This window comes from Bos mutus, chromosome 19 (genome assembly GCF_027580195.1).
Source record: "Bos mutus isolate GX-2022 chromosome 19, NWIPB_WYAK_1.1, whole genome shotgun sequence".
Taxonomy (NCBI): Eukaryota; Metazoa; Chordata; class Mammalia; order Artiodactyla; family Bovidae; genus Bos; species Bos mutus.
The window spans coordinates 1706021-1726955 of NC_091635.1; the positions used below are offsets into that span (position 1 = coordinate 1706021).

Below are 20935 nucleotides of genomic sequence, written 5' to 3' on the forward strand. Positions count from 1 at the left end.
GCCGGAAGCCCGTCTAGAGTGTGTCCCCTGGGGCCGTCCCTGGGCGCACACCCGAGGTCCTGGATGAAGTCCAGAGAGGTGCTGACCTGGGACCCGCCTCAGCCTCAGTCTTACCCCGCTCATCACGAGCATCTGAGCCTCTGGCCTTCACCAGAAAAGCCGACCTACGACAGCAGCGCTTGTCACCTGCTGACCGATCAGCGTGAGTCCACTCCCGTCGCGTGTGCTGTCACGGGCTGCGGAGTGAGCAAGAAAACGTCCTATTCAGACGCAAGCAGGTCAGCAGAGACAAGGCTGGCGAGACAGTAAGTCCCAAAAACGGCTGGAGGCTTAGGAAGTAAAGTGGACTGAGCCCTGTCTGAGCGGGTGGCGGAGGGGAGGGCATCTAGAGCGTCAGACTGCTCCGGGCAGCCCGCTGCCCTCGGGGACTGGCGGGGGCACTGCCAGGTCTCACAGGAGCCTGCACTGGTTGGCAGGCCGGGTGGGCCCCGGCTGCCCTCAGGGACTGGCGGGGGCACTGCCAGGTCTCATGGGAGCCAGCACTGGTTGGTGGGCCGGGTGGGCCCCGGCTGCCCTGTTCCAGGCCAGGCTCGTGCCCCTGCCGGATTGGCCTTGTGTTGTCCCACTGCAGGACCCCCTCGCTTTGCCTTTTGTAGCTACTGACGCCAGTCCCGACATCCTTGATGCCAGTTCAGTCAGTGTTTACTCTGAGATGGAAACATCCTTTTCGGATACCCTGAGCAGATCCCTCTGTTTACCTCTTGTGATACACATCTGAGAGATCACAGGGGACGGCTGTGTTGAGACGGGGCCACAGTGATTGGCGCGTGAATAGAGTGAAGTGCACTTTAAACCAGCTGGAGAGTCACCATGAGTAGTTTCTTTCTTTGTCTGCTTGTGAGACACCAGATGTTTCTGTGTGGATCAGGAACCTCCTTGTGGCCATAATAAACACCTGGAGGAGTCCATCCGATGTCCTGCCATTTTATTTGTGACAGTTAATGCTGTCCTGGGAGCCGGGCTTCCAGGCCAGACCCGTGTCCAGGTTGCCAGTGGGCTCAGCAGGTGTCTGTGGCCTCGATGGAGCAGAGCTTCCCGGGGGAGGGGAGCCAGGCCAGTGCTCTGAGGAGGGAGGCTCGCTGGGTCACACTTCCGCTCTTTCAGAATCATCCCCTCGCCCTGCCTGCCTCGTGAGCTCCTGACCCAGGCCCCAGCCTGGACGGGGGCCCTGGGGAAGCAGTGGTCCACACTCAGAGTCCACCGCGGCTCTGGTCCACTTTCCGGGGTGTGCCTCCTCCGGCCCCTAGCTCGTCGCGTTAGCCCGGCTGGAGTCTGGGGCCCACTGTCCCACAGGGCCGTCGGCCACCACACTCTGCTCCCCGTGGGCCTCAATGCAGTCCTGCACAGTCCTGAGGACGGTCTGCAGCCTGCGGTCCAGGGCGAGGAGGTGGGGCTCCGTGAGCACGGGGCTGAGCTGGTCCTCCAGCAGCGACTCGCGCATCACGTCGCTGAGCCTGTAGTCGGCCTGGGCCAGCAGCTGCAGGTGGAGGAGCGTCTTCCTCTTTATCCTGGAGGACAGAGTCAAAAAACCCAGTTAGTAACAGTAAAGGGAGAAGCTTCCCGAACTTCCTTCTCTCCCCACTGCCCATTCTGGGGGGCTCGTGCTGCAGAGCCGTCTCCTCCCCCAGGGCCTTCTTGAGCACTCTTGAATGACACCCGGTAAGAAGGGACTGGATGGGGTGGCGGTTAGCGCCCTGCGGTCCTTGCCCAGTGGTCTGCCGAGCCGTCCGGACTCTCAACTGTGGCACCCCAGGCATCCGGGGCTTCTCGGGGGATCCAAGCAAGTGCTGAGTGAGAGCTTTCCCAGGAAATTTGAAGCCAACGTGAGAAGCCCCCAGTAGGTGAGACGGCGCGGGTGCCAGCCTTCTCAAAGGCCGTGGGCACTGCTGGCCCCACCTTGCTTCCGCTCAGCTCTATGGTTCTGATTTCTCTGTATCAGATTCTGAAATGGGGTTAGGCCAACCTTTAGGATTCCGATCTCTCTTACGTGGGGCTGTGACTTGGACTCACATGTAAGCAACTTAAGCGCCTAGCCTCGATCACACACAACCCCTGCCTTTCTTGCTCAGGAGGTGGGTGGCAGGGAGGGGGATACGTGTAAGTCACCCCAGGAAGTGGAGGAAGAAAGTTCAGGCTCCAGCAGGGAACGGAGACACTTTTGCTCCCCGTGAGCCACATGTTTCTGTTCAGCCTTGGACGCTGCTGCCCAGCAGGTGTGTGGTCCTGGCCGGCCTGCTAACGCGCCAGCCAGGCTGGAGGCGGTCAGGGATGCTGTGGAGACGTGCTGACCAGATGGAGGCCTGGGGGCTTCCTCTCTTCCGACAAGCGCTTATAGGACTTGAGTCAGGATTCTGCTTAGACGGTGACAGGAGAGCGGTATTTACAAGCTACGTGAGCCGGGACACAGCAGAGGCCACCAGGCTTGGCGAGAGTGAGCGCATGCTTATCTGCGTGGCTTAAGGATGCAGGCAGGCGGCTGAGAGGTCTGAAAGCCCAGGCCCTAAGTCTCCCTCTGCGGGGGCAATTCTGCAGTTAAGGGACAGGAGATACCCAGCTTCCTGTCGTCCGCCCGCTCATGTCCTAGAGCAGCGGAAATGGGTGGAGCCCTGCAGAGCCCTGTGGGCACCGGAGCTGCCCCGAAGGGGACGCTCGCTCACCGGCAGCACTGGACGAGCGGCGCCAGGATGGAGACCTCGTCGTGGGAGTGCCGGCCGAACCTGCGGGGCAGACAGACAGAGGGCGCTCGTGGGGCGGAGCCGCCCCCGCCCCCTCCCCCGCGTCCCCCACCCCGCCCCCGCCCGCCCTCGCTGCGCGGCCCATGGACCCGGCTCCGCGTGCACGCCGGGCTCGAGGCCAATGCCCCTCCCGCCCCTCTCCTCAGGTCACACAAGCCTCCTCCAGAGAAGGCAAAAATAGCGCCCATTTGTCCCTGTATCCACCAGCCCGAGGGTGGAGGCTGACAGGAGGAGAGGGGCGCTCTGCGGCCAGCGGTGAACGCGGAGGGAGGGGGAGAGGGCCGCAGGCCGCCGCCTCAGCAAAGACGAGCGAAGGCAGGGCTTCCCTGCTGGCGCAGCAGGTAAGCGTCCGTCTGGCAACGCACAGGGCGCGGGGCCCATGCCTGGTCTGGGGAGATCCGCGTGCCAGGGAGCAGCTAAGGCCAGGTGCCACAGCTACTGAGCTAAGCCTGGGCCCCGGAGCCCGGGAGCCACGACCACTGAGCGCGGTGCTCTAGAGCCCATTAAAGATGGCACCACAGTGAGCAGCCCCGCTCTCCACACTAGAGAAAAGCCGTCACAGCAACAAAGAACCAGCAGCGGCGAAAAAGAAAAAAGAGCAAAGGCTAAGGAGCCAGGAGGGTCGGGAGCCTGGACGTGACCACGGAGGTCCCGCGGGGTGGGGGCGTGGGGCGTGCTCACCCCCGGGCGTTGTCCAGGTGGATCAGGAACCCGTCCTCCCCGAACTTGGTGAACATCTCGTAGTGGTGCCGGTCCATGTTTCCTGTGGAGGAGGCGAGGCGCTGGGGCCAGGCCAGGGCCTGTGGACACGGCGCCCGCCTCCCAGCTCCCTCTGGGGCCGAGGCTGCACCCGCCCGAGCCTCTCTCCCAGGGCCATCCCACCGCCCCAGCCCACTGGGGTCCTAATACCTGCCTGGAAGGTTGGCCCTCCTTGCCCAGTGCCCGCACTGGGTCTGGCTCCCTGCCTTTCCAGAAGCTCACCGGCCCCCAGGGCGGAGGCCTGCATCCCTGCCCTTCTCCCGAGCCTGCCCATCCCCCGGGGGCTTCCACAGTAGATGGCAGGTCCCTTCCCTGGCTCCTCCCACTGCTGCACTTCCTACCTTCGCCCCACATTGCCACTGTGAAGGGGACGACTTCCATCCCCACCCGGCCTCGGGTGGGTCTGCCCCTCCAGATGGGACAACCATTCACTCCTGTGGGAGGGTCACAGGGGGTCCCCGGCGTCGCACCCACCGATCAGGAAGTCAAAGATGGCCATGTCGATGATGTTGAGCAGGCGGCTGCTGCTGTTGTGCGGGTACGCCTGCTTCACCGCCTCGCAGTAGAGGGGGTTGACCTCCCACCTGGGGGAGGAAAAGCTGGGGTGGAGGAGTCTGGCCTCACCTCCCCCACGTCCCTGCCTCCCCGCTCCTGCCCGGGCTGGGGCCCGTGGGGACCCCCAGGAGGACCTGGGTAAGGGCCCCTGGCAGCGGCTGACTCGCTGCGTGAGGAGGCTCCAGACCTTTCACAGTGACCGGCCCAGCGGGGTGCTGCACTGACCACGTGCCTGGGCCCGGCTTCCTCTGCAGCGCCTCCCAACGGCCTCTAGGCTGCTGCTGTCTTGTCTCCCGAGCCATCTGCAGCCCCCGCCAGCCACCCTCTGCCACTCTCTGTGCACCAGAAGGCCCCCAGGTCCCTTTCATCTGGGGGGCTCCCCCTCAGCCTTCACGAGTCCCTAAGGATCTTCCACGGCCCCCAGAAGTCCTGCCTGTTCCCTCCTCTTCCCACCACGGCTGGAAGTCTGGAGGGATGAACCCATTCATCCAGTCGGCTCGTTCACTAAGCACCTGCTCTGTGCCCGGCCAGGCCCTAGGAACAACCACCTTGGGGAGCCCGGGTCCCCCACGGGCATCTGTGCCTTCTCACAGCCCGGCTGCTCTCTGCCCCCACGCTGGACCGGGGGGCTTCTCGAAGGAAGAACCCGGGCTGTCCTTTCGGTCTCCCCGGGCATCCAGCACGGGGTAGACAGGGGGCTTTTTATAACCATCCGTGAACTAAAGGGATGGCAGTGACACCTGCAGGCACATGGGGTGAGGCCGAGGGGCGGAGACAGCGGTGGGCCTCCCGAGGCCAGGTGAGCGCCCTTGGTCCCAGGACCCACTCACTCCTCTCTCCCGGCCAGCGAGTAGGAGCGGATCCAGGGGCTGGGCATGGAGAACCTCGGGGCCAGGTTGAGGGACGGCAGGAAGGCGGACAGGGAGCCCTCCAGCAGGTGCGGGCTGCCGCACACGGCGTACTCCGTCTTGCACATGTACGGACACTTGGCAAAGAAACACACGTTGTTCGCTGGAGGGCGGAGGAGGAGAGGACAGTCAGAGGAGGAGCAGGCACCATCCTCCTGCCCCAGGGATCCCTGAACTCGTGTCTCGGGAAAAGTCAGGAGGAGAAGACATGGCCTCTGCCATCTGTGGGGGATACCACAGACTCGCGCATCCTGGGAACCACCTCTCAACTGTCGGAGTCGAGACTTGTGGGCCCAGCCTACTGCATCATGCCCACACTAGCGGGGGCTTCCCTGGTGGCTCAGCTGGTAGAGTCTACCTGCGGTGCGGGAGACTGGGTTCCATCCCTGGGTCAGGAAGATCCCCTGGAGAAGGGAATGGCAACCCACTCCAGTATTCTTGCCTGGAGAATCCCATGGACAGAGGAGCCTCGGACATGACTGAGTGACTGACACTTGCAGTCTCTTTTTGCTTTCTGTCTGGACACGTGACATCTGCCTCCGGGGCTGCCGGCATCAGAGTTCAGGGCCCGCACGGGCACCTGGCACCCAGCCGTCTCGGTCCACAGGTCACTGAGTGTGACTGTCTGGAGGCCCACATCTGCAGGCGGCAGGCAGCCACCCAGGAACAGGGGACCGCTGGCAGGAGGTCAGACCGTACGACAGCCCACGCTCTCAGACCCAGAGAAACGCTCTTGCCAGAAGCCCACCTGGAGAGACAAAGAAGACGCTCTGCAGGATTTCATTCCTGGTCACCTCCAGGATCTCCCTGGTGACGTTGACCAGCCTGCCCACGGTTGGCGGCACCCGCCGGAAGTCCAGAATCCTGAAAGAGACGGAGGCCTGTTGAGGTCTGAGGGATGACCGCCTGAAAGAAGTGGCCTCCACTAGAAACGGACCTGCTGAGAACTCCCCAGCGGTGCAGTGGTCAGGACTCTGCTTCCACTGCAGGGGGCACAGGTTCTATCCCTGGTTGGGGAACTAAGATCCCACCAGCTCCCAGGCACAGCCAAAAAAAATAAAGAAATGGATGGGCCTTCCTGACTGCACCCAGTGGAGGGTGGGGGTTTCAGTGTCCAAGGCAAGCGTGCACCCCAGGGGCTGGGGGCGTGGGGAAGGACTCTATCCCATCAGCCCTTCCGGGCAAACCCCAGCATGACCCTGTGCTTGGCTCAGAGCTCCTCACGCTCGTGTGCACATGAGTCACCCCCAATCCTGTTCAGATGCGCCTCTGAGTCAGCGGGGCCAGGCTGAGGCTGGGATTCTGTGTTTCTGGAAAGTTCCAGGAGGGGACTGGGGTGCTGGGCTGCCAGTCCCCAGACCACACCTCAGCCAGGAATGATGGGCAGGCAGGGGGCTGGGAAGTTCGGGAATGCGCTTTCGCCTTTTCACAGGCCAGGAGGCACTATGGGGAAGTGGCAGGGGGTGCATTCTCCCCACTCTTAGGTCAGGAGACTGAGCCACAGGCAGCCTGGCAGGGCTCCTTTCCTTACCAAGCACTCCTTGTTACATTAAAAGGCCTTGTGTTTTGCGATCCCCGGGGCTGATGGGTTGTGTTGGGTTTGAAGGCGTCACTGGGATCCACCAAGAAAGTCCAGCAGGAGGAATGGAGTGGGGAGGCGGGGGTGGGCGGGCTGGGGCGCCTCTCGCGACTGGCCTCTGCAGCCAGCACCACCTCCGTGGGGCCAGCGCTACCTGTCCAGGTGGAAAGCAGCGATCTCCGCGTTATGTCTCTGAAAGTCGATGAAATAGAAGAAGTCCTCGGGCGTCTCTTCATCTCGCTGCTGTCTGGAAGGAAGCGAGGAGTCAGGCCCTGGACTCAGTCCTCAGGCGGGAGCCTGGGAGCAGAGCTGTTACAGGCAACTGGCTGGAAAGAAGATGCGCATCTGTGCTTTCCTAGCTCGCACAGGGGAGGGGCCACACGTAGGAGCGGCTGGAGGCCCCTCTGCTCTGCTGGACCTGCAAGTGGGAGGAGCCAGGCTGCTTGTAGGCCGCTGACCGTCCTGTAGCCCCCTGCCCCCTCCTCACCAGGCCTCCCACTCAAGCCGCTTTGATGACAGTGGCTGATTCTCTGAAAAGCCCAGTCGTTTAGAGTGAAAAAAATGCACTTCCCTGCAGACACACGGAGGACGGGGTGCTGGCTAGCAGACCAGAGGTGGGGTAGACTCGGAGGCCGAGGACTGAGAGGCCGGGTCCGAGACAGAACCTTATAAAAGGAAAAGTGCCCCAGAGATGCGATTCAGCAGGATGGACATTGGAAGAGCAGGAAAGTCCTGGGTGCATGGACCCACCGTCCGCACAGAGGCACCTCCACTGGGTCGTGAGACCGGCCCTGCCAGAGATGGGAGGGAGGCTGGCGTCGAGGATATTTGTTTATAAACATTAAGAAATCTCTACTGCATCGCTGAAAAGCATCCCCTGCCTGGTCGTGAGGAGCCGGCTGCTGGGTATATAAGCTCAGAAAGGCGTCTCCCACTAGTGCAGGGCGCCCTGCCTGCTGGCCCCGCGGTGACTGGCCTGGACGCCGATAATCATTTGAAGAGGGACGGTCTTGGAATAATTTTATAATCCACTGCGTGGGGCTGCACGGTGGCTGCAAGAGTGATGTCAATGTCAACAAATGTCATTTTGTGGAAAGCCGTTAAGTAAGCAGCACCTGCCCGGGAACAGTGACGTGCGCTCTGCTGAAAAACAGCATCCTTGGAACTCCCCCCGCGCTCTAGTGGTTAAGACTTTGCCTTCCAAGGCAGGGGGTGTGGGCTCCGTCCCTGGTCCAGAGCGAGCTAGAATCCCACATGCTTGTGGCCAAAAAACCAAAACATGAAACAGAAGCGACATTGTAACAAATTCAATAACGACTTTAGAAAAGGTCCAAATAAAAGAAAACCTTCAAAAAACAAAACAAAACATAAAAGAAAATCACCAGCCAGTCCTGGAAACCACAGCAAGGGGCTGCCCAAAGTGGGGACTCTCAAGGGCACAGCCACTTTTGAAGTACAGGCTCCCAGGGCCAGGCCTGACCCTGGGCTACGCGTTAGCATCGCCCGATGTCCAGGTCTGAGGACCGTCTGTGTGTCCTGAGCTTGCTTTAATTCCTGAATTCTGTATGTAAGAATACACGCTCTGGGAGTTCCCTGATGGTCCAGTGGTTAGGACTGAACCCTTTCACTGCCATGACCCATGGGTTCAGTCCCTGGTTGGGAATCTAAGATCCCATAAGCCGACTGGGGAGGCTAAAAAAAAAAAAAAGTAAAAAAAAAATAAAAATTGAAAAAAGAATATACGGTCCTTCGGATGCCCTTCTGGATTTTCTGAATCATCATTTCATCTTTGCACGGCACATTGAGGCATGATTTTAAATTTGAAAATCATTTACTTCCCAAAGCCTGACTAGCGTGGATATATTTATTACGGTTGTTGTTTCGTCGCTAAGTCGTGTCTGCCTCTTTGTGACCCCATGAACTGCAGCCCACCAGGCTTCCCTGTCCTTCACTGTCTCCCAGAGTTTGCTCAAACTCATGTGCATTGAACCAGTGATGCCATCCAGCCATCTCATCCTCTGTCATCCCCTTTTCCTCTTGCCCTCAATCTTTCCCAGCATCAGGGTCTTTTCCAATGAGTTGTATCTTCACATCAGGTGACCAAAGAACTGGAGCTTCAGCTGTAGCATCAGTCCTTCCAATGAATATTCAGGTTTCTTATTGTATGTACTGTATTATGGGCTTTCCAGGTGGCTCAGATGGTAAAGAGTCTGCCTGCAATGCAGGAGATGTGGGCTTGATCCCTGGGTTGGGAAGATCCCCTGGAGAAGGAAATGGCAACCCATTCCAGTATTCCTGCCTGGAGAACCCCATGGACAGAGGAGCCTGGCGGGATACAGACCGTGGGGTTGCAAAGAGTCTGACATGACTGAGTGAATAAGACTTTCACTTCTGTACTGTATTATATTACATTAAAAAAATAATCTCTGTGGTCATCATTTATATTACCCAAAGATAAATTTCTACTTTCCTTTTATAAAAAGGGACAAATTCTGTCTACATTGCTTAATAGAAAAAAAATGCATGCTTTTTCAAGAAGTACATTTTAAAATGATACTCTGGCTTGGGACTAAGCTTTATAAAATGAAGATTAAATTTTTATTATGGCTGCCACAGCTGGGCGTGGGGGTGCAGAAAGCAGTCACCTACCTCATCGGTTTGAACATGGCCTTCCCGAAGTCTGAGAACCTTAGAACCAGTTTGAGGTGGACGCCACTGGGTTTCACGACTGCACGGGAATAATGGGGGGTTAACGGTGCTTCTGGGCCCAGGCTCGGGCTGTGGCCCTTCTTCATCCCACAAACCCAGCCCGTTTCTTCTCTTCTCTCTCACTTGAGACACTAAAGACTAGAATTTGCTCTCAAAGCCTGCGGAGTAAAGTCTGGTCAGGTTATGGAGAGTGTCCAGGGACTCGAGGTAAGACTTTTACTGCTGTTATCGGAAAGGGGCACACAGCGCAGGTTTCCCCAGAGGGACACTCTCTGAAAATCCCAAAAGGACATTTTCCTGAGAAGAGCTGACCTCTTCCTCTCTGCTTCAGCCTTGCCTTAGAGACTCTGAACCTGCCACCTGTCACGTCGCACTGGACTTGTGACCAACATCTCTTCCTAGTAAGACTGGACACCCAGGCGGTGACGGGGCCTCGTGACACCTGAGGGGCCCCTGCGAGACCCTGCCGGCGCGTGCTGCCTCCTGACTCCCTAACCCTAACCCTGACTCCCCTGGCCCTGCCCCTCACCTTTGCCTTCCAACAAACAGCGGATGGCAGGGGCGAAAGTAAAGAACAGGGAAGCCCCAGGCCCTACAATCTTGTGTCTTTTAAGCCTTTGACAAGTTAGGACACACGGACATTTCTGACGTGTGTTCAGTTCACTGAGGCCAATGGAGGAGGTTCCTGGACCGATGGTGACTGGCTGTGGCCTCAGTGTCTGTGAACGTCTGAACCCCAGTACAGAGCACCCCCTCCCAAGGACTGCACCCCAGGCCCATCTTTGGCCTGCATGAATCTTCACCCCAGGGAGTCAGCTTGGCTGCCTGAGACGCTGTAGGGTTTCTGCCATGCTGACGCCTGGGCCTCCTCCCCCAGGCCACTGACCACCCCTCCCCCCCCGGGTCACTGTCACTTGTCGCCGGGTTGACAGACACTTCCCTGCCCCACGGCTTCCTAACTCTGAAAATGTACTCCAGTCCCTCGAGGATTTTGTGAGAACCCAGATTCTGATTCAGAAAATCAGAGTGGAGACCAAGACTCCGCTTTTCTAATCAGCTCCTCGACCCCGCGACAACTCTGGGTGGGGGCCGCAGGCCGCCCGACCGGGCCCACCTTCCCTTCTGTGCGAGTGCGGAGAGGAGGCAGGGGGCTCATGCCCCTCCGCTCGCTACCTGGTCCCCTGGGGAGGCCTGTGGGACCTCCAGGTTGCCACCAGGTACCGGGTTCCCAGGGTAAGGGGGTGGGGAAGGGGCGGAGCCACGGCTAGGGAGGAACCAGAGATGAGGCGGGGCCGGGGACGGAGTGGGGCGGGGTCAAGATTAGGGGCGGGGCCACAGCTAGGGAGGAACCAGAGATGAGGCAGGGCCAGGGCCAGGGTGGGGCGGGGCCAAGGCCAGGGGCGGGGCCACAGCTAGGGTGGAACCAGAGATGAGGCGGGGCCGGGGCCAGAGGTGGGGTGGGGTCAAGACTAGGGGCGGGGCCAGTGACAGGGCGGGGCCATGGCTAGGGAGGAACCAGGGATGAGGCGGGGCCAGGGGCGGGGCGGGGCCAAGACCAGGGGCGGGGCCAGGCCACTTACTCTGGGAGCAATCGCAGGCTCCAAGCAGGGCCTTCTCGTCCTGACTGTAATCTGCAAAAAGGATGAGAAGGCCTGTGAGGACATCAACTCTAGTTCAGACATCAGAGGAGGGAGAGTGGGAGGCGGCCTGGGGCCCTTGACTGTTCCATAGGGAGTCTCCCCGAGCCCCATTTGGGGCTGCAATCTCCCACCCTGCTCCATCCTGACCTCGTGCTCCCTGGCCCTTCAATGGACATTCCAGCTACGCCTGTTGGGGAAACCGATGCTGTCAATAGTTTGGAGTCTGCAAATCCCTCAGTGTGTCCCTTAGGCTGGCGTACTGCTTGTGACCTGAGACAGCAGGCCACCACTGGGTCCTCGGCCAGGCTGCCTAAGCTTTCTGAGGCTTAGTGTTCCCATCTGTGAAACAGCAATGATATTGTCTATACTCAGTGGTCCCCAGCTTTTTGGCACCAGGAACCAATTTCGTGGAAGACAATTTTTCTACCCACCTAGGGGTGTTGGGGGGGATAGTTTCAGGACGATTCAAGCGTGTTATACTTATTGTGCCCTTTATTTCTAATCTAATGCCACTGTTGATTAGGCAGGAGGTACCAATTAGTGGCCAGGAGGTTGGGGACCCCTGGTCTACATCATAAGATCACTGTATGAGAGACAGTGGCCAGACTGGAAAGGCGAACAGGATCAACAGTGACATCACCTTTTTAGGTACAGACACCTCCTGTGCCTCCCTTATGAGATCATGGCCGTAAGAGCTCTTTCAAAGGTTAAAAGAGCAATGTTTGTGTTTTTCTTCTTCTTTCTCTGTTGAGTGTCAGAATCAGCCCTCTACTGTTTCACCCTGGAGCCCAGCCTGAGGTGGTTTCCCAGCCTCTCGGGGAGAAAGTCTCCCTGCTGGTCTGTGACGCTCACCAGCGCTGATGGTGGGAAAGTGCCTCATGTCCTGGAGGAGTTTGCTGACGACGGGGCTGGACCGGGGGTACAGGCCGTGGCGGTTGATCCCCAGGTGGAACTGGACCCAGCTGGCCTCCTGGCGGAGCTGCACTGGGGGTTCCGGGGACGTGAGGTTCAGCTGCTCTTTGTACATCTTGCGTCGTCTGAAAGCGTGAAGAGTGTTTCTTCAGTTTTGGGGAAAGAGAATGCAAAGGCCTGCAGGAGCGCCGCATCTGGACGCTCCATCCGTTCTTTCGTTCCTTCAGCAAGATCACGAGGCATCTAATATACACGAGGCTCGATATGAGCTTAGCTACTGTGGGGGGGCACAGCGGCCACCAGACTCCCTGCCCTCAGAGCGCTTACAATCCAGCGAGTGAAACGGCCCGACAGGTCCACAGTGCCACACGCACATACACAAGCACCTAACCACAGACACTGACAAATGCTGTGAGGGACATGGGTGTGGTTGAGAGTAAATTTAGGGGCCTCATACAATCTGGTATCTCTGGGAGTGATCCTGGGCCTCTTCCTGGACTTTGCCACGAAAAAGTCTATATTTTATATTTCCCAGTGATTTCTTGACCTTAGGAGGCAGGAGATAGGAGAGAGAAGGTAATTGGTGACAACGAAAAGGATGAGGATCAGGGTCAGTACGGAGAGCTGGAAGCTGAGTTAGATTAATTAGTATGTCCTATAAGATAAGAAGAATTAATTAGCCATGTACAGATTGTTCTGCTCAGGAAATTTTCTGCCAGCACAAAAAAAGCAAAGTGAAAAACAGCACCACTGCAGTGCAGAGGCTCAGAGTCTCGTCTGGGAGACAAGTTGCGTGTCTGTGAAATATTCAGAGCAAATGTGAGGCAGTTGTAGATCAACTGCTAGACACGTGTTCAGACTAAAACGTCTTGACCTGCTGGGGAAGGGACAGGCGGCTGTGTGGCCAAGTGTCAGAGGAAGACCCAGGTGGGAGAAAGTGGACTTCAGGGGGTTCACATGGGTGGCGTTTGGACTGAAGAGGAGATGTGCTCTGGGACTGGGGACAAGGTGCACACAACTACAAGAGGCAGGCAAGGGACAGGCGTACCTGAGGATCGGGGAGGAAAGGTGGATAAACAGATGGGTGCGTGGGAAGATGGAGCCCTTCAGATTGGAAGGCAAGGCAAGGCGGTACCGGTCATCTGGCGAGTTAAGTGACGGTGAGGGTCATGTGGGTTGATGGGGCAGGATTTGGGTGTCCTGCTACATCCTTATTTCTCTTGGGAGTGATCTGAAAGACCCTTGAACTTAGTGCCTTGTTCCACTTACAACATTCCTACCAAGGTGTTGTCTATTTTGTACTTGGTCAGCTCCTGTGAAGGGGGTGTACAACACCCAGAGTTGTTGTTCAGTTGCTCAGTCGTGTCTGACTCTTTGCGGCCCCATGGACTGCAGCCCCCCAGGTCTCCCTGTCCTTCACCATCTCTCGGAGCTTGCTCACATTCATGTCCATTGAATCAGTGACGCCATTCAATCATCTCCTCCCCTGTCACCCCCTTCTCCTCCTGGGCTACACCCAGGAGTAGCCCAATCCATCACGCTAGCTCTGTGAGAAAGCACTTTCCAAAACTGAGCCAAGATCTTTCCAGAGCTTCCCCCGCGGATCTTGGCTCTACCCCACGAGCTGATGCAGAATAGCTTCCTTCCCTATGTTGCAGCCTTCTGAATATCGGATGAGGGACCGCACGGGCCGGTCTCCAGGCTGACTTTCTGCATCCCGTTCACCTTCCCTCTAGGCCACAGTGCGCATCCAATTGTGACCTGGTCCTGGGGTCCCTGAGCTCCTGCTGCTGTCATCTGAAATGTGACCCGTTAAACTGCGGCAGCCCCTGATGTTTACCTGCTGGGCCACACCTGCCAGCTTTTGCTTACTTTATTCACATTCATCTGTATTTTATTCTGGTTCCCAAGGCTGCTCTGAGGCTAAAACTCTGGGACTGCTTAGCTCTGCCGGGAGCCTGGTGGGAAGGCTGCCCAGTCCTGAACTGCGTCAGGCTCCCTGAGGTCGGGCAGCTCAGAGAAGAAGTTCAGAGAAAGAGAGACAAGGATTGCGGCCAGACTGGACTGGGCAGGGGGGCGGGGTCGAGTTTTCTTAAGTGGAGGTGAGAGCTGACGGCTTCTGGTTATAACAACAGTCAGGGTTCCAGCCTCCAAACAGAAAAATAAACGTGGCAAATTAAGTGTCACTTGTGACAGCGGACAAGCTGCTCTTTAAATGTCCATGTTTACCTTTGGGTGGGGACTCAGGACTCTCTGGGTAGCTGTTCAGCCCCTGCCAGAGCCTGACCCACAACCTGGGCAGAGCAGGGCCAGAGGGAGAGAGGGCGTCAGGGGATCCTTCCCACTGGGCCTGTTTGTTTGTTTGTTTTTTAATGGTTAAGGTAGAGCTGCTAAGAGTCATCTTTTTTTTTTTTTTTTAGAAATGTTTGTGTACCCTTTGTTCCCTGGGGACAACCAGCAGAGACTGCCTGAGCTGACTTGCATAGGGAGCTTGACAAATGCCATCGTGAGAGAATTTACAGCATGGAAATTGGCAAATGGTGCATATCGGGGCTTTTTCCCCTAAAGGAGAGCCCGTTTTGCAGCCTGCTGACCTGTGTTCTGACTAGGGTTGTGTGCTTGCAAAGATAACAGTGAAAACAGAGGTGACCAACCAGGACTTACTGTATAGCACAGGGAACTCTGCTCAGGAGTCTGTGGTCACCTAAATGGGAAAAGCATTTGGGAAAGAACAGATGCACGCACGTGTACACCTGAACCACTTTGGTGCACACTTGAAACCAACACAACAGTGCTACTCAACTGCGCTGTTTACTCACTCAGCTGGTCTGACCCTGCGACCCCATGGACTGTAGCCCACTAGGCTCCTCTGTCCGTGGCATTTCCCAGACAAGAAACTGGTGTGGGTTGTCATTTCCTTCTCCAGGGAGATTGTTCCCACTCAGGGATCGAACCCATATCTCCTGCATTGGCAAGTAGATTCTTTACCACTGCTTCAATATAAAATAAGGATTTTAAAAAAATGGTGAACACAGAAGCTACCCGCTTTTTACCCCTGTTTGCTATACCCAATGAAAAAAATAAAGTAGATTTCTAAAAATGCAACTTAATGTGGCAACAGTAAATATCACTGTATGAAAAAATATTATATGTACAGAGGATTGCTATGTATAATATCAGCCAAGATATTCCTGGCAAAGTAGCCTTACCTTTAAAGGAAGACCTAAAGTAGATGAAAGAGGAGAGTGAAAAAATTGGCTTAAAGCTCAACATTCACAAAACTAAGATCATGGCATCTGGTCCCATCACTTCATGGGAAATAGATGGGAAAACAGTGGAAACAGTGTCAGACTTTATTTTTTTGGGCTCCAAAATCACTGCAGATGGTGATTGCAGCCATGAAATTAAAAGACACTTACTCCTTGGAAGGAAAGTTATGACCAACCTAGATAGCATATTCAAAAGCAGAGACATTACTTTGCCAACAAAGGTCCGTCTAGTCAAGGCTATGGTTTTTCCACTGGTCATGTATGGATGTGAGAGTTGGACTGTGAAGAAAGCTGAGCGCCAAAGAATTGATGCTTTTGAACTGTGGTGCTGGAGAAGACTCTTGCCAGTCTCTTGGACTGCAAGGAGATCCAACCAGTCCATCCTAAAGGAGATCAGTCCTGGGTGTTCATTGGAAGGACTGATGCTGAGGCTGAAACTCCAATGCTTTGGTCACCTCATGCGAAGAGTTGACTCACTGGAAAAGACTCTGATGCTGGGAGGGATTGGGGGCAGGAGGAGAAGGGGATGGCAGAGGATGAGATGACTGGATGGCATCACCGACTTGATGGACGTGAGTTTGAGTGAACTCTGGGAGTTGATGATGGACAGGGAGGCCTGGCATGCTGCGATTCATGGGGTCACAAAGAGTCGGACAGGACTGAGCGACTGATCTGATCTGAAAGTAGATACCAAAAAACAAAGCACGAAGTACTGACAGATGTTGCTTTCATCGATAAAAAGAAAACCTGGGTTACAAGTCCCGTGACCTTGAGGGAAGGAGGAAACACCACTCTGCTCCTTTTTCTCTGCAGAACTGGAATTTTCCACGAAAACTGTTTCCTGGAAGAAGCAGCACCTCTTTTAGATTTAAAAAATATATATAACATTCTTTACTTTTGAATAGGAAATACTTGCATGGTTCAAAATCTTAAATTTCGGAACCCTCTCTTCCATTCATGTCTGCTTGTTCACCGACTTCCCGTCCCCAGAGGTAACTGATGTGGCCAGTGTTTTTTCCCTTGTCCCTCTCCACTTTTATTCTTATGGATTTGATAACATAACATCCGCACTGTCCTGAAACTTGCTTTACACTCTTGTCAATAGTTTTCCTATACAGCCCAACTTGTGTGGTTATCTACACAAACTTTACAATTACAAAACACTTTTAAAATGGAAACCTTAAAAGGGCTTAAACAGGCGTATTGAATAGCATTATTATAGTGCTTTCTTGCATTATTGATGAGAGTGTAATTGGCACATCTTTGCAGAGGGCAATTTTCCATTTCAGAATTATATTCAGTGGGGCTTCCTAGGTGGCTCAGTGGTAAAGAATCTGCCTGTCAATGTGGGAGACGCACAAGAGACCCAGGGTTCAGTCCCTGGATCAGGAAGATCTATGGGAGTGGGAAATGGCAACCCTCCAGTATTCTTGCTTGAAAAATTCCTTGGGCAGAGGAGCCTGGCAAGCTAAGAGCCAGACACAACTGAACAACTGAGCGTACACATACACACCCCTTGAATCAGCAATTTAATTTCTGCAGCTTATCCACCTTGCACAAGTGTGCAAGAAAGTGTGTTCACAGATGTTCACTACAGCGCTGTTTGTGTGTCCCTGGTGGCTCAGACAGGAAAGACTTCACCCATAATGCAGGAGACTTGGGTTCGATCCCAGAGTTGGGAAGATCTCCTGGAGGAGGGTATGGCAACCCACTCCAGTATTCTTGCCTGGAGAATCCCATGGACAGAGGAGCCTGACCGGCTACAGTCCATGGGGTAGAAAAGAACTGGACACGCCTGAGAGACTAAACACACAGTGTTGTTCGTAACTACAGAAATGGAGAAAATACAAGCGTCTATGATAGGGTGTTACAGGGATGGCTCTGTATTTAGTGACATAGAAGAGTTTCTAATTTCAGCACAGTTTGTGGGGTGGATCTCATGTTTTTGTTGTTGTTGAAAATATTGTTTACATACACATATAAACACAGACGATTTGCTGTGCATGACAAGTACACAAGCGTTAGTGATAGCTGGCCTTAGGGGTGAGGAGAAGTGACTTCCACTTTTTACGTGTTTCTGTAATTTTGCAATTAAACAACTGACGCACACAAAAACTGCCTTTGCGATGGTTCCTCCCCGCCTCATGCTGTTTCTCCCGTGGGAATGCCCGCCTCCGCGTTTTCTTCTCCAGCTTCCAGGGCCAAACTCCCTAGGAATGTCCTCTTTGAAGCGTTTCCAGTTGTACAGCTGAATGTGAGCTTCTCTCTCGAGCCTGCAAATCTGTACACACTTCCCATCTCTTTTGTTGTCCTTGCCGTATGTAACAGGTACTTGACAAATCCCTGGGGAATGAATGAATGTGCTCCTTATCTCAGCTGCAGTGAGAACTACCCTCTGTATTTTTCTGGAAAGACAGTTAGTGGGAATCACAGGCTTACTCAGGAGAAGCTGACCTGCATGCTGTTCGGATAGTGTAGGTTTGCTCTGATGCTAAAGTTCCCTGAATCCTGCCTGCCTCTCTTCCCTCTTTCTGACTGTATCATCTCATAAATTTCTCTGTTCTCCTGAGTCAGGACAGCCTGAACTGATCTTGAGGATTCATTTCTGTCCTTTCTGCTGAAATAACCAGTCTCTCTTTGGCATCTGGACGCATGTTCCCTGCCAAGAGCAAGGGTGCCAAGCCCTCTCAGCAGAGCTATTTCAACTGCATGACTTAGAATTTATATTTTGCTACATTCGCTGGTTACGAAGCAGTGATGAGAAGTGACATCCTCTCTGCTTTACTGAGGTCCCCTAGGGAGGAATCTGGTGATTATCCATGAATTATTTTCTAATTAATTTACTGTGTCCCCGCCCTGCCCCGCTCTGTTCATTCCCCAGCATGTTTGGAAGATGCTGAGTCAGGTGCAGAAGTACCCCATCACCTGGCTCAGGACAGATGATCTGTGGAGGTTCACAGAGTCCAGACCATCCGCATGTAAGATCCTGAACAGCAGGAGGGAGGCAGGAGAGGCTGGCAGGTGCTCAGGCAAATTCCTTCTGCTGGAAACAGTTCCATGGTCCTTGTGTGGCCGCATTGGGAGGGAGATGGGGGCACCAGGGAAAGATTTCAGAGCCACATCGTGTGTTTTCTTCCCAACTAAACTCTACGTTTTTTGAGGGCAGGAACCTGCCTAAGATTTTTGCATCTTAGTATTTGACAAAGTGCTCTGCGTGCAGGAAATGCTCTATAAATAACTGGTCCTTGGATGCCCGAACAATTTTCCTGCTGCAAAAACTCCATCAGACTCCAAAATACTAGCATCAAAAAACTCAAGGGGAAAAATGTTTGGAATACAGGGGTCACACTGTCACCCTAGAGTTCTATCTCTGCTGGATGGGAACGCACAAAGTTACTTTCTGACTTATTTATTATCTTATTCATTTCCTGAATTTCCAAAAGCACTCTGCCATAAAGAAAATTATAAAAGCATTACGGTGAGCCTCTGAGAGACTTGGCTTTCTACCTAAATCTGTGCATCTGTTTTATCCATATTGTCTGTTTCAATATTCTTATCCTTGACAATGGTCATAGGAAGAACATTTTCCCAGAGTTATTTTGTTTGGGTGGTGACAAGTTTGGAAATACCTTCCTCTTTCTTATCCTATTTCTCTTGTGAATAAGAATGATCCAGGTTTAATGGGACCTGATGCTTATATATTTGGAAGACAATTTCTAAGAAAAAGAGTACAAAACTGTGATCACAAAATCAGGCATGAGTGACTATTTCTTTGGAATGAGAAAGGATGTCAACAAATTTCTAGAACCTTTTTTTCATACATACATAAGATTTCATACATAACATAGAAATACATCTTGATTGCAACCTGCCTCAGAAATGCACTTTATTTCTGAGACCACTGGGCCCATGCAGGCTGCATGTCCCCAAGACAGAATTATCTGGAACAGAGGATTCTCTCCAAATGCCCCTCAGCAGTCTGGTGGGCTCTCCACTGAAATCCCTGACATCAGGGAGCTATAGTCAATATCCTGGGTAAACCATCATGGAAGAGAATATGGAGAAGAACATGTATCTATGGGCTTCCCTGGTGGCTCAGCTGGTAAAGAACCCACCTGCAATGTGGGAGACCTGGGTTTGATCCCTGGGTTGGGAAGATACCCTAGAGGAGGGCATGGCAACCCACTCCAGTATTCTGGTCTGGAGAATCCCATGGACAGAGGAGCTTGGTGGGCTACAGTCCATGATGTCGCAAAGAGTCAGACACGACTGACTAAGCACAACATATATATATATATATATATATAAACTGAGTAACTTACATCAAACCAGTCCCTCCTAAAGGAAATCAGTCCTCAATATTCACTGGAAGGACTGATGCTGAAGCTGAAACTCCAATACTTTGGCCACCTGATGCGAAGAACTGACTCACTGGAAAAGACCCTGATGCTGGGAAAGATTGAAGGCGGGAGGAGAGGGGACAACAGAGGACAATGAGATGGTTGGATGGCATCATCGACTTGATGGCCATGAGTTTGAGCAGACTCTGGGAGTTGGCGATGGACAGGGAGGCCTGGCATGCTGTGGTCCGTGGAGTTGCAAAGAGTTGGACATGACTGAGCGCCTGAACTGAACTGATATTCATATATACTGAGTCACTTTGCTGTACAGCAGAAATTAACCCAATATTGTAAATCAACTATACTTCACTACAATTAAAATAAAATGAATCCTGTGATTTTTCATAAACGGGCCGGGACGTCTCCCTGCTGCTCCATCCTGCAGATGCCAACAAACAGCACAGCCCCACCTTATCCCCTTCTGTTCCCCTGCCTCCCACTGCATTTATCCCTGTGTCTTTGAGGCCAAGACAAGTCCACGGAAGCCTTGAGCCCATCTTACACCCAATAGCTTCTACCTCCCACCCCACCCCCTTATATTCCCCCCTCAACTGATAACCCCAGTCTGTTCTGTACATCTGTGAGTCATATAATGCCATAATGCTAAATCACTGCAGATGGTGATTGCAGCCATGAAATTAAAAGATGCTTACTCCTTGGAAGGAAAGTTATGACCAACCTAGATAGCATATTCAAAAGCAGAGACATTACTTTGCCAACAAAGGTCCGTCTAGTCAAGGCTATGGTTTTTCCTGTGGTCATGTATGGATGTGAGAGTTGGACTGTGAAGAAGGCTGAGCACCGAAGAATTGATGCTTTTGAACTGTGGTGTTGGAGAAGACTCTTGAGAGTCCCTTGGACTCTGCAAGGAGATCCAACCAGTCCATTCTGAAGGAGATCAGCCCTGGGATTTCTTTGGAAGGAATGATGCTGCAGCTGAAACTCCAGTACTTTGGCCACCTCATGCGAAGAGTTGACTCATTGGAAAAGACTCTGATGCTGGGAGGGATTGGGGGCAGGAGGAGAAGGGGACGACAGAGGATGAGATGGCTGGATGGCATCATTGACTCGATGGACGTGAGTCTGAGTGAACTCCGGGAGCTGGTGATGGACAGGGAGGCCTCGCGTGCTGCGATTCATGGAGTTGCGAAGAGTCGGACACGACTGAGTGACTGAACAGAACTGAACTGAAGCTTCTTTTATGCTATAGTCATTAGTTCGTTGTATTTTTTTAGGATTCCACATATAAATGATGCACAGTATCTCTATTTCGGTCTGGCTTATCTCACTTAGTCTGACTTATTTCATGACACCTTCCAGGTCCCCCCCATGCTGCTGCAAATGGCAAGACCTCGTTCCTTTTAAAGGCTAATATATTCCACTGTATAAACCACATCTTCTCTATCCAT

At 53.9% G+C, this 20935-nt stretch overlaps 1 protein-coding gene across 2 annotated transcripts in view; it reads right to left on the minus strand.

The window, feature by feature from the left end:
* Nucleotides 1-906: 906 nt before the first annotated feature.
* The window catches only part of FAM20A (FAM20A golgi associated secretory pathway pseudokinase), a 40372-nt gene continuing 20343 nt past the window's right edge, over nucleotides 907-20935 (minus strand). For both annotated transcript variants that reach the window (XM_070388974.1, XM_070388975.1), the window contains 10 exons: nucleotides 11798-11982; nucleotides 10886-10936; nucleotides 9246-9324; nucleotides 6751-6843; nucleotides 5766-5881; nucleotides 4940-5120; nucleotides 4029-4138; nucleotides 3477-3558; nucleotides 2718-2777; nucleotides 907-1568 (listed from right to left, as the gene is read on the minus strand). In XM_070388974.1, coding sequence (XP_070245075.1) covers nucleotides 1304-1568; nucleotides 2718-2777; nucleotides 3477-3558; nucleotides 4029-4138; nucleotides 4940-5120; nucleotides 5766-5881; nucleotides 6751-6843; nucleotides 9246-9324; nucleotides 10886-10936; nucleotides 11798-11982 — 1222 coding nt within the window. In that variant the 3' untranslated portion in view covers nucleotides 907-1303. The remainder of the gene's footprint in view (nucleotides 1569-2717; nucleotides 2778-3476; nucleotides 3559-4028; nucleotides 4139-4939; nucleotides 5121-5765; nucleotides 5882-6750; nucleotides 6844-9245; nucleotides 9325-10885; nucleotides 10937-11797; nucleotides 11983-20935) is intronic.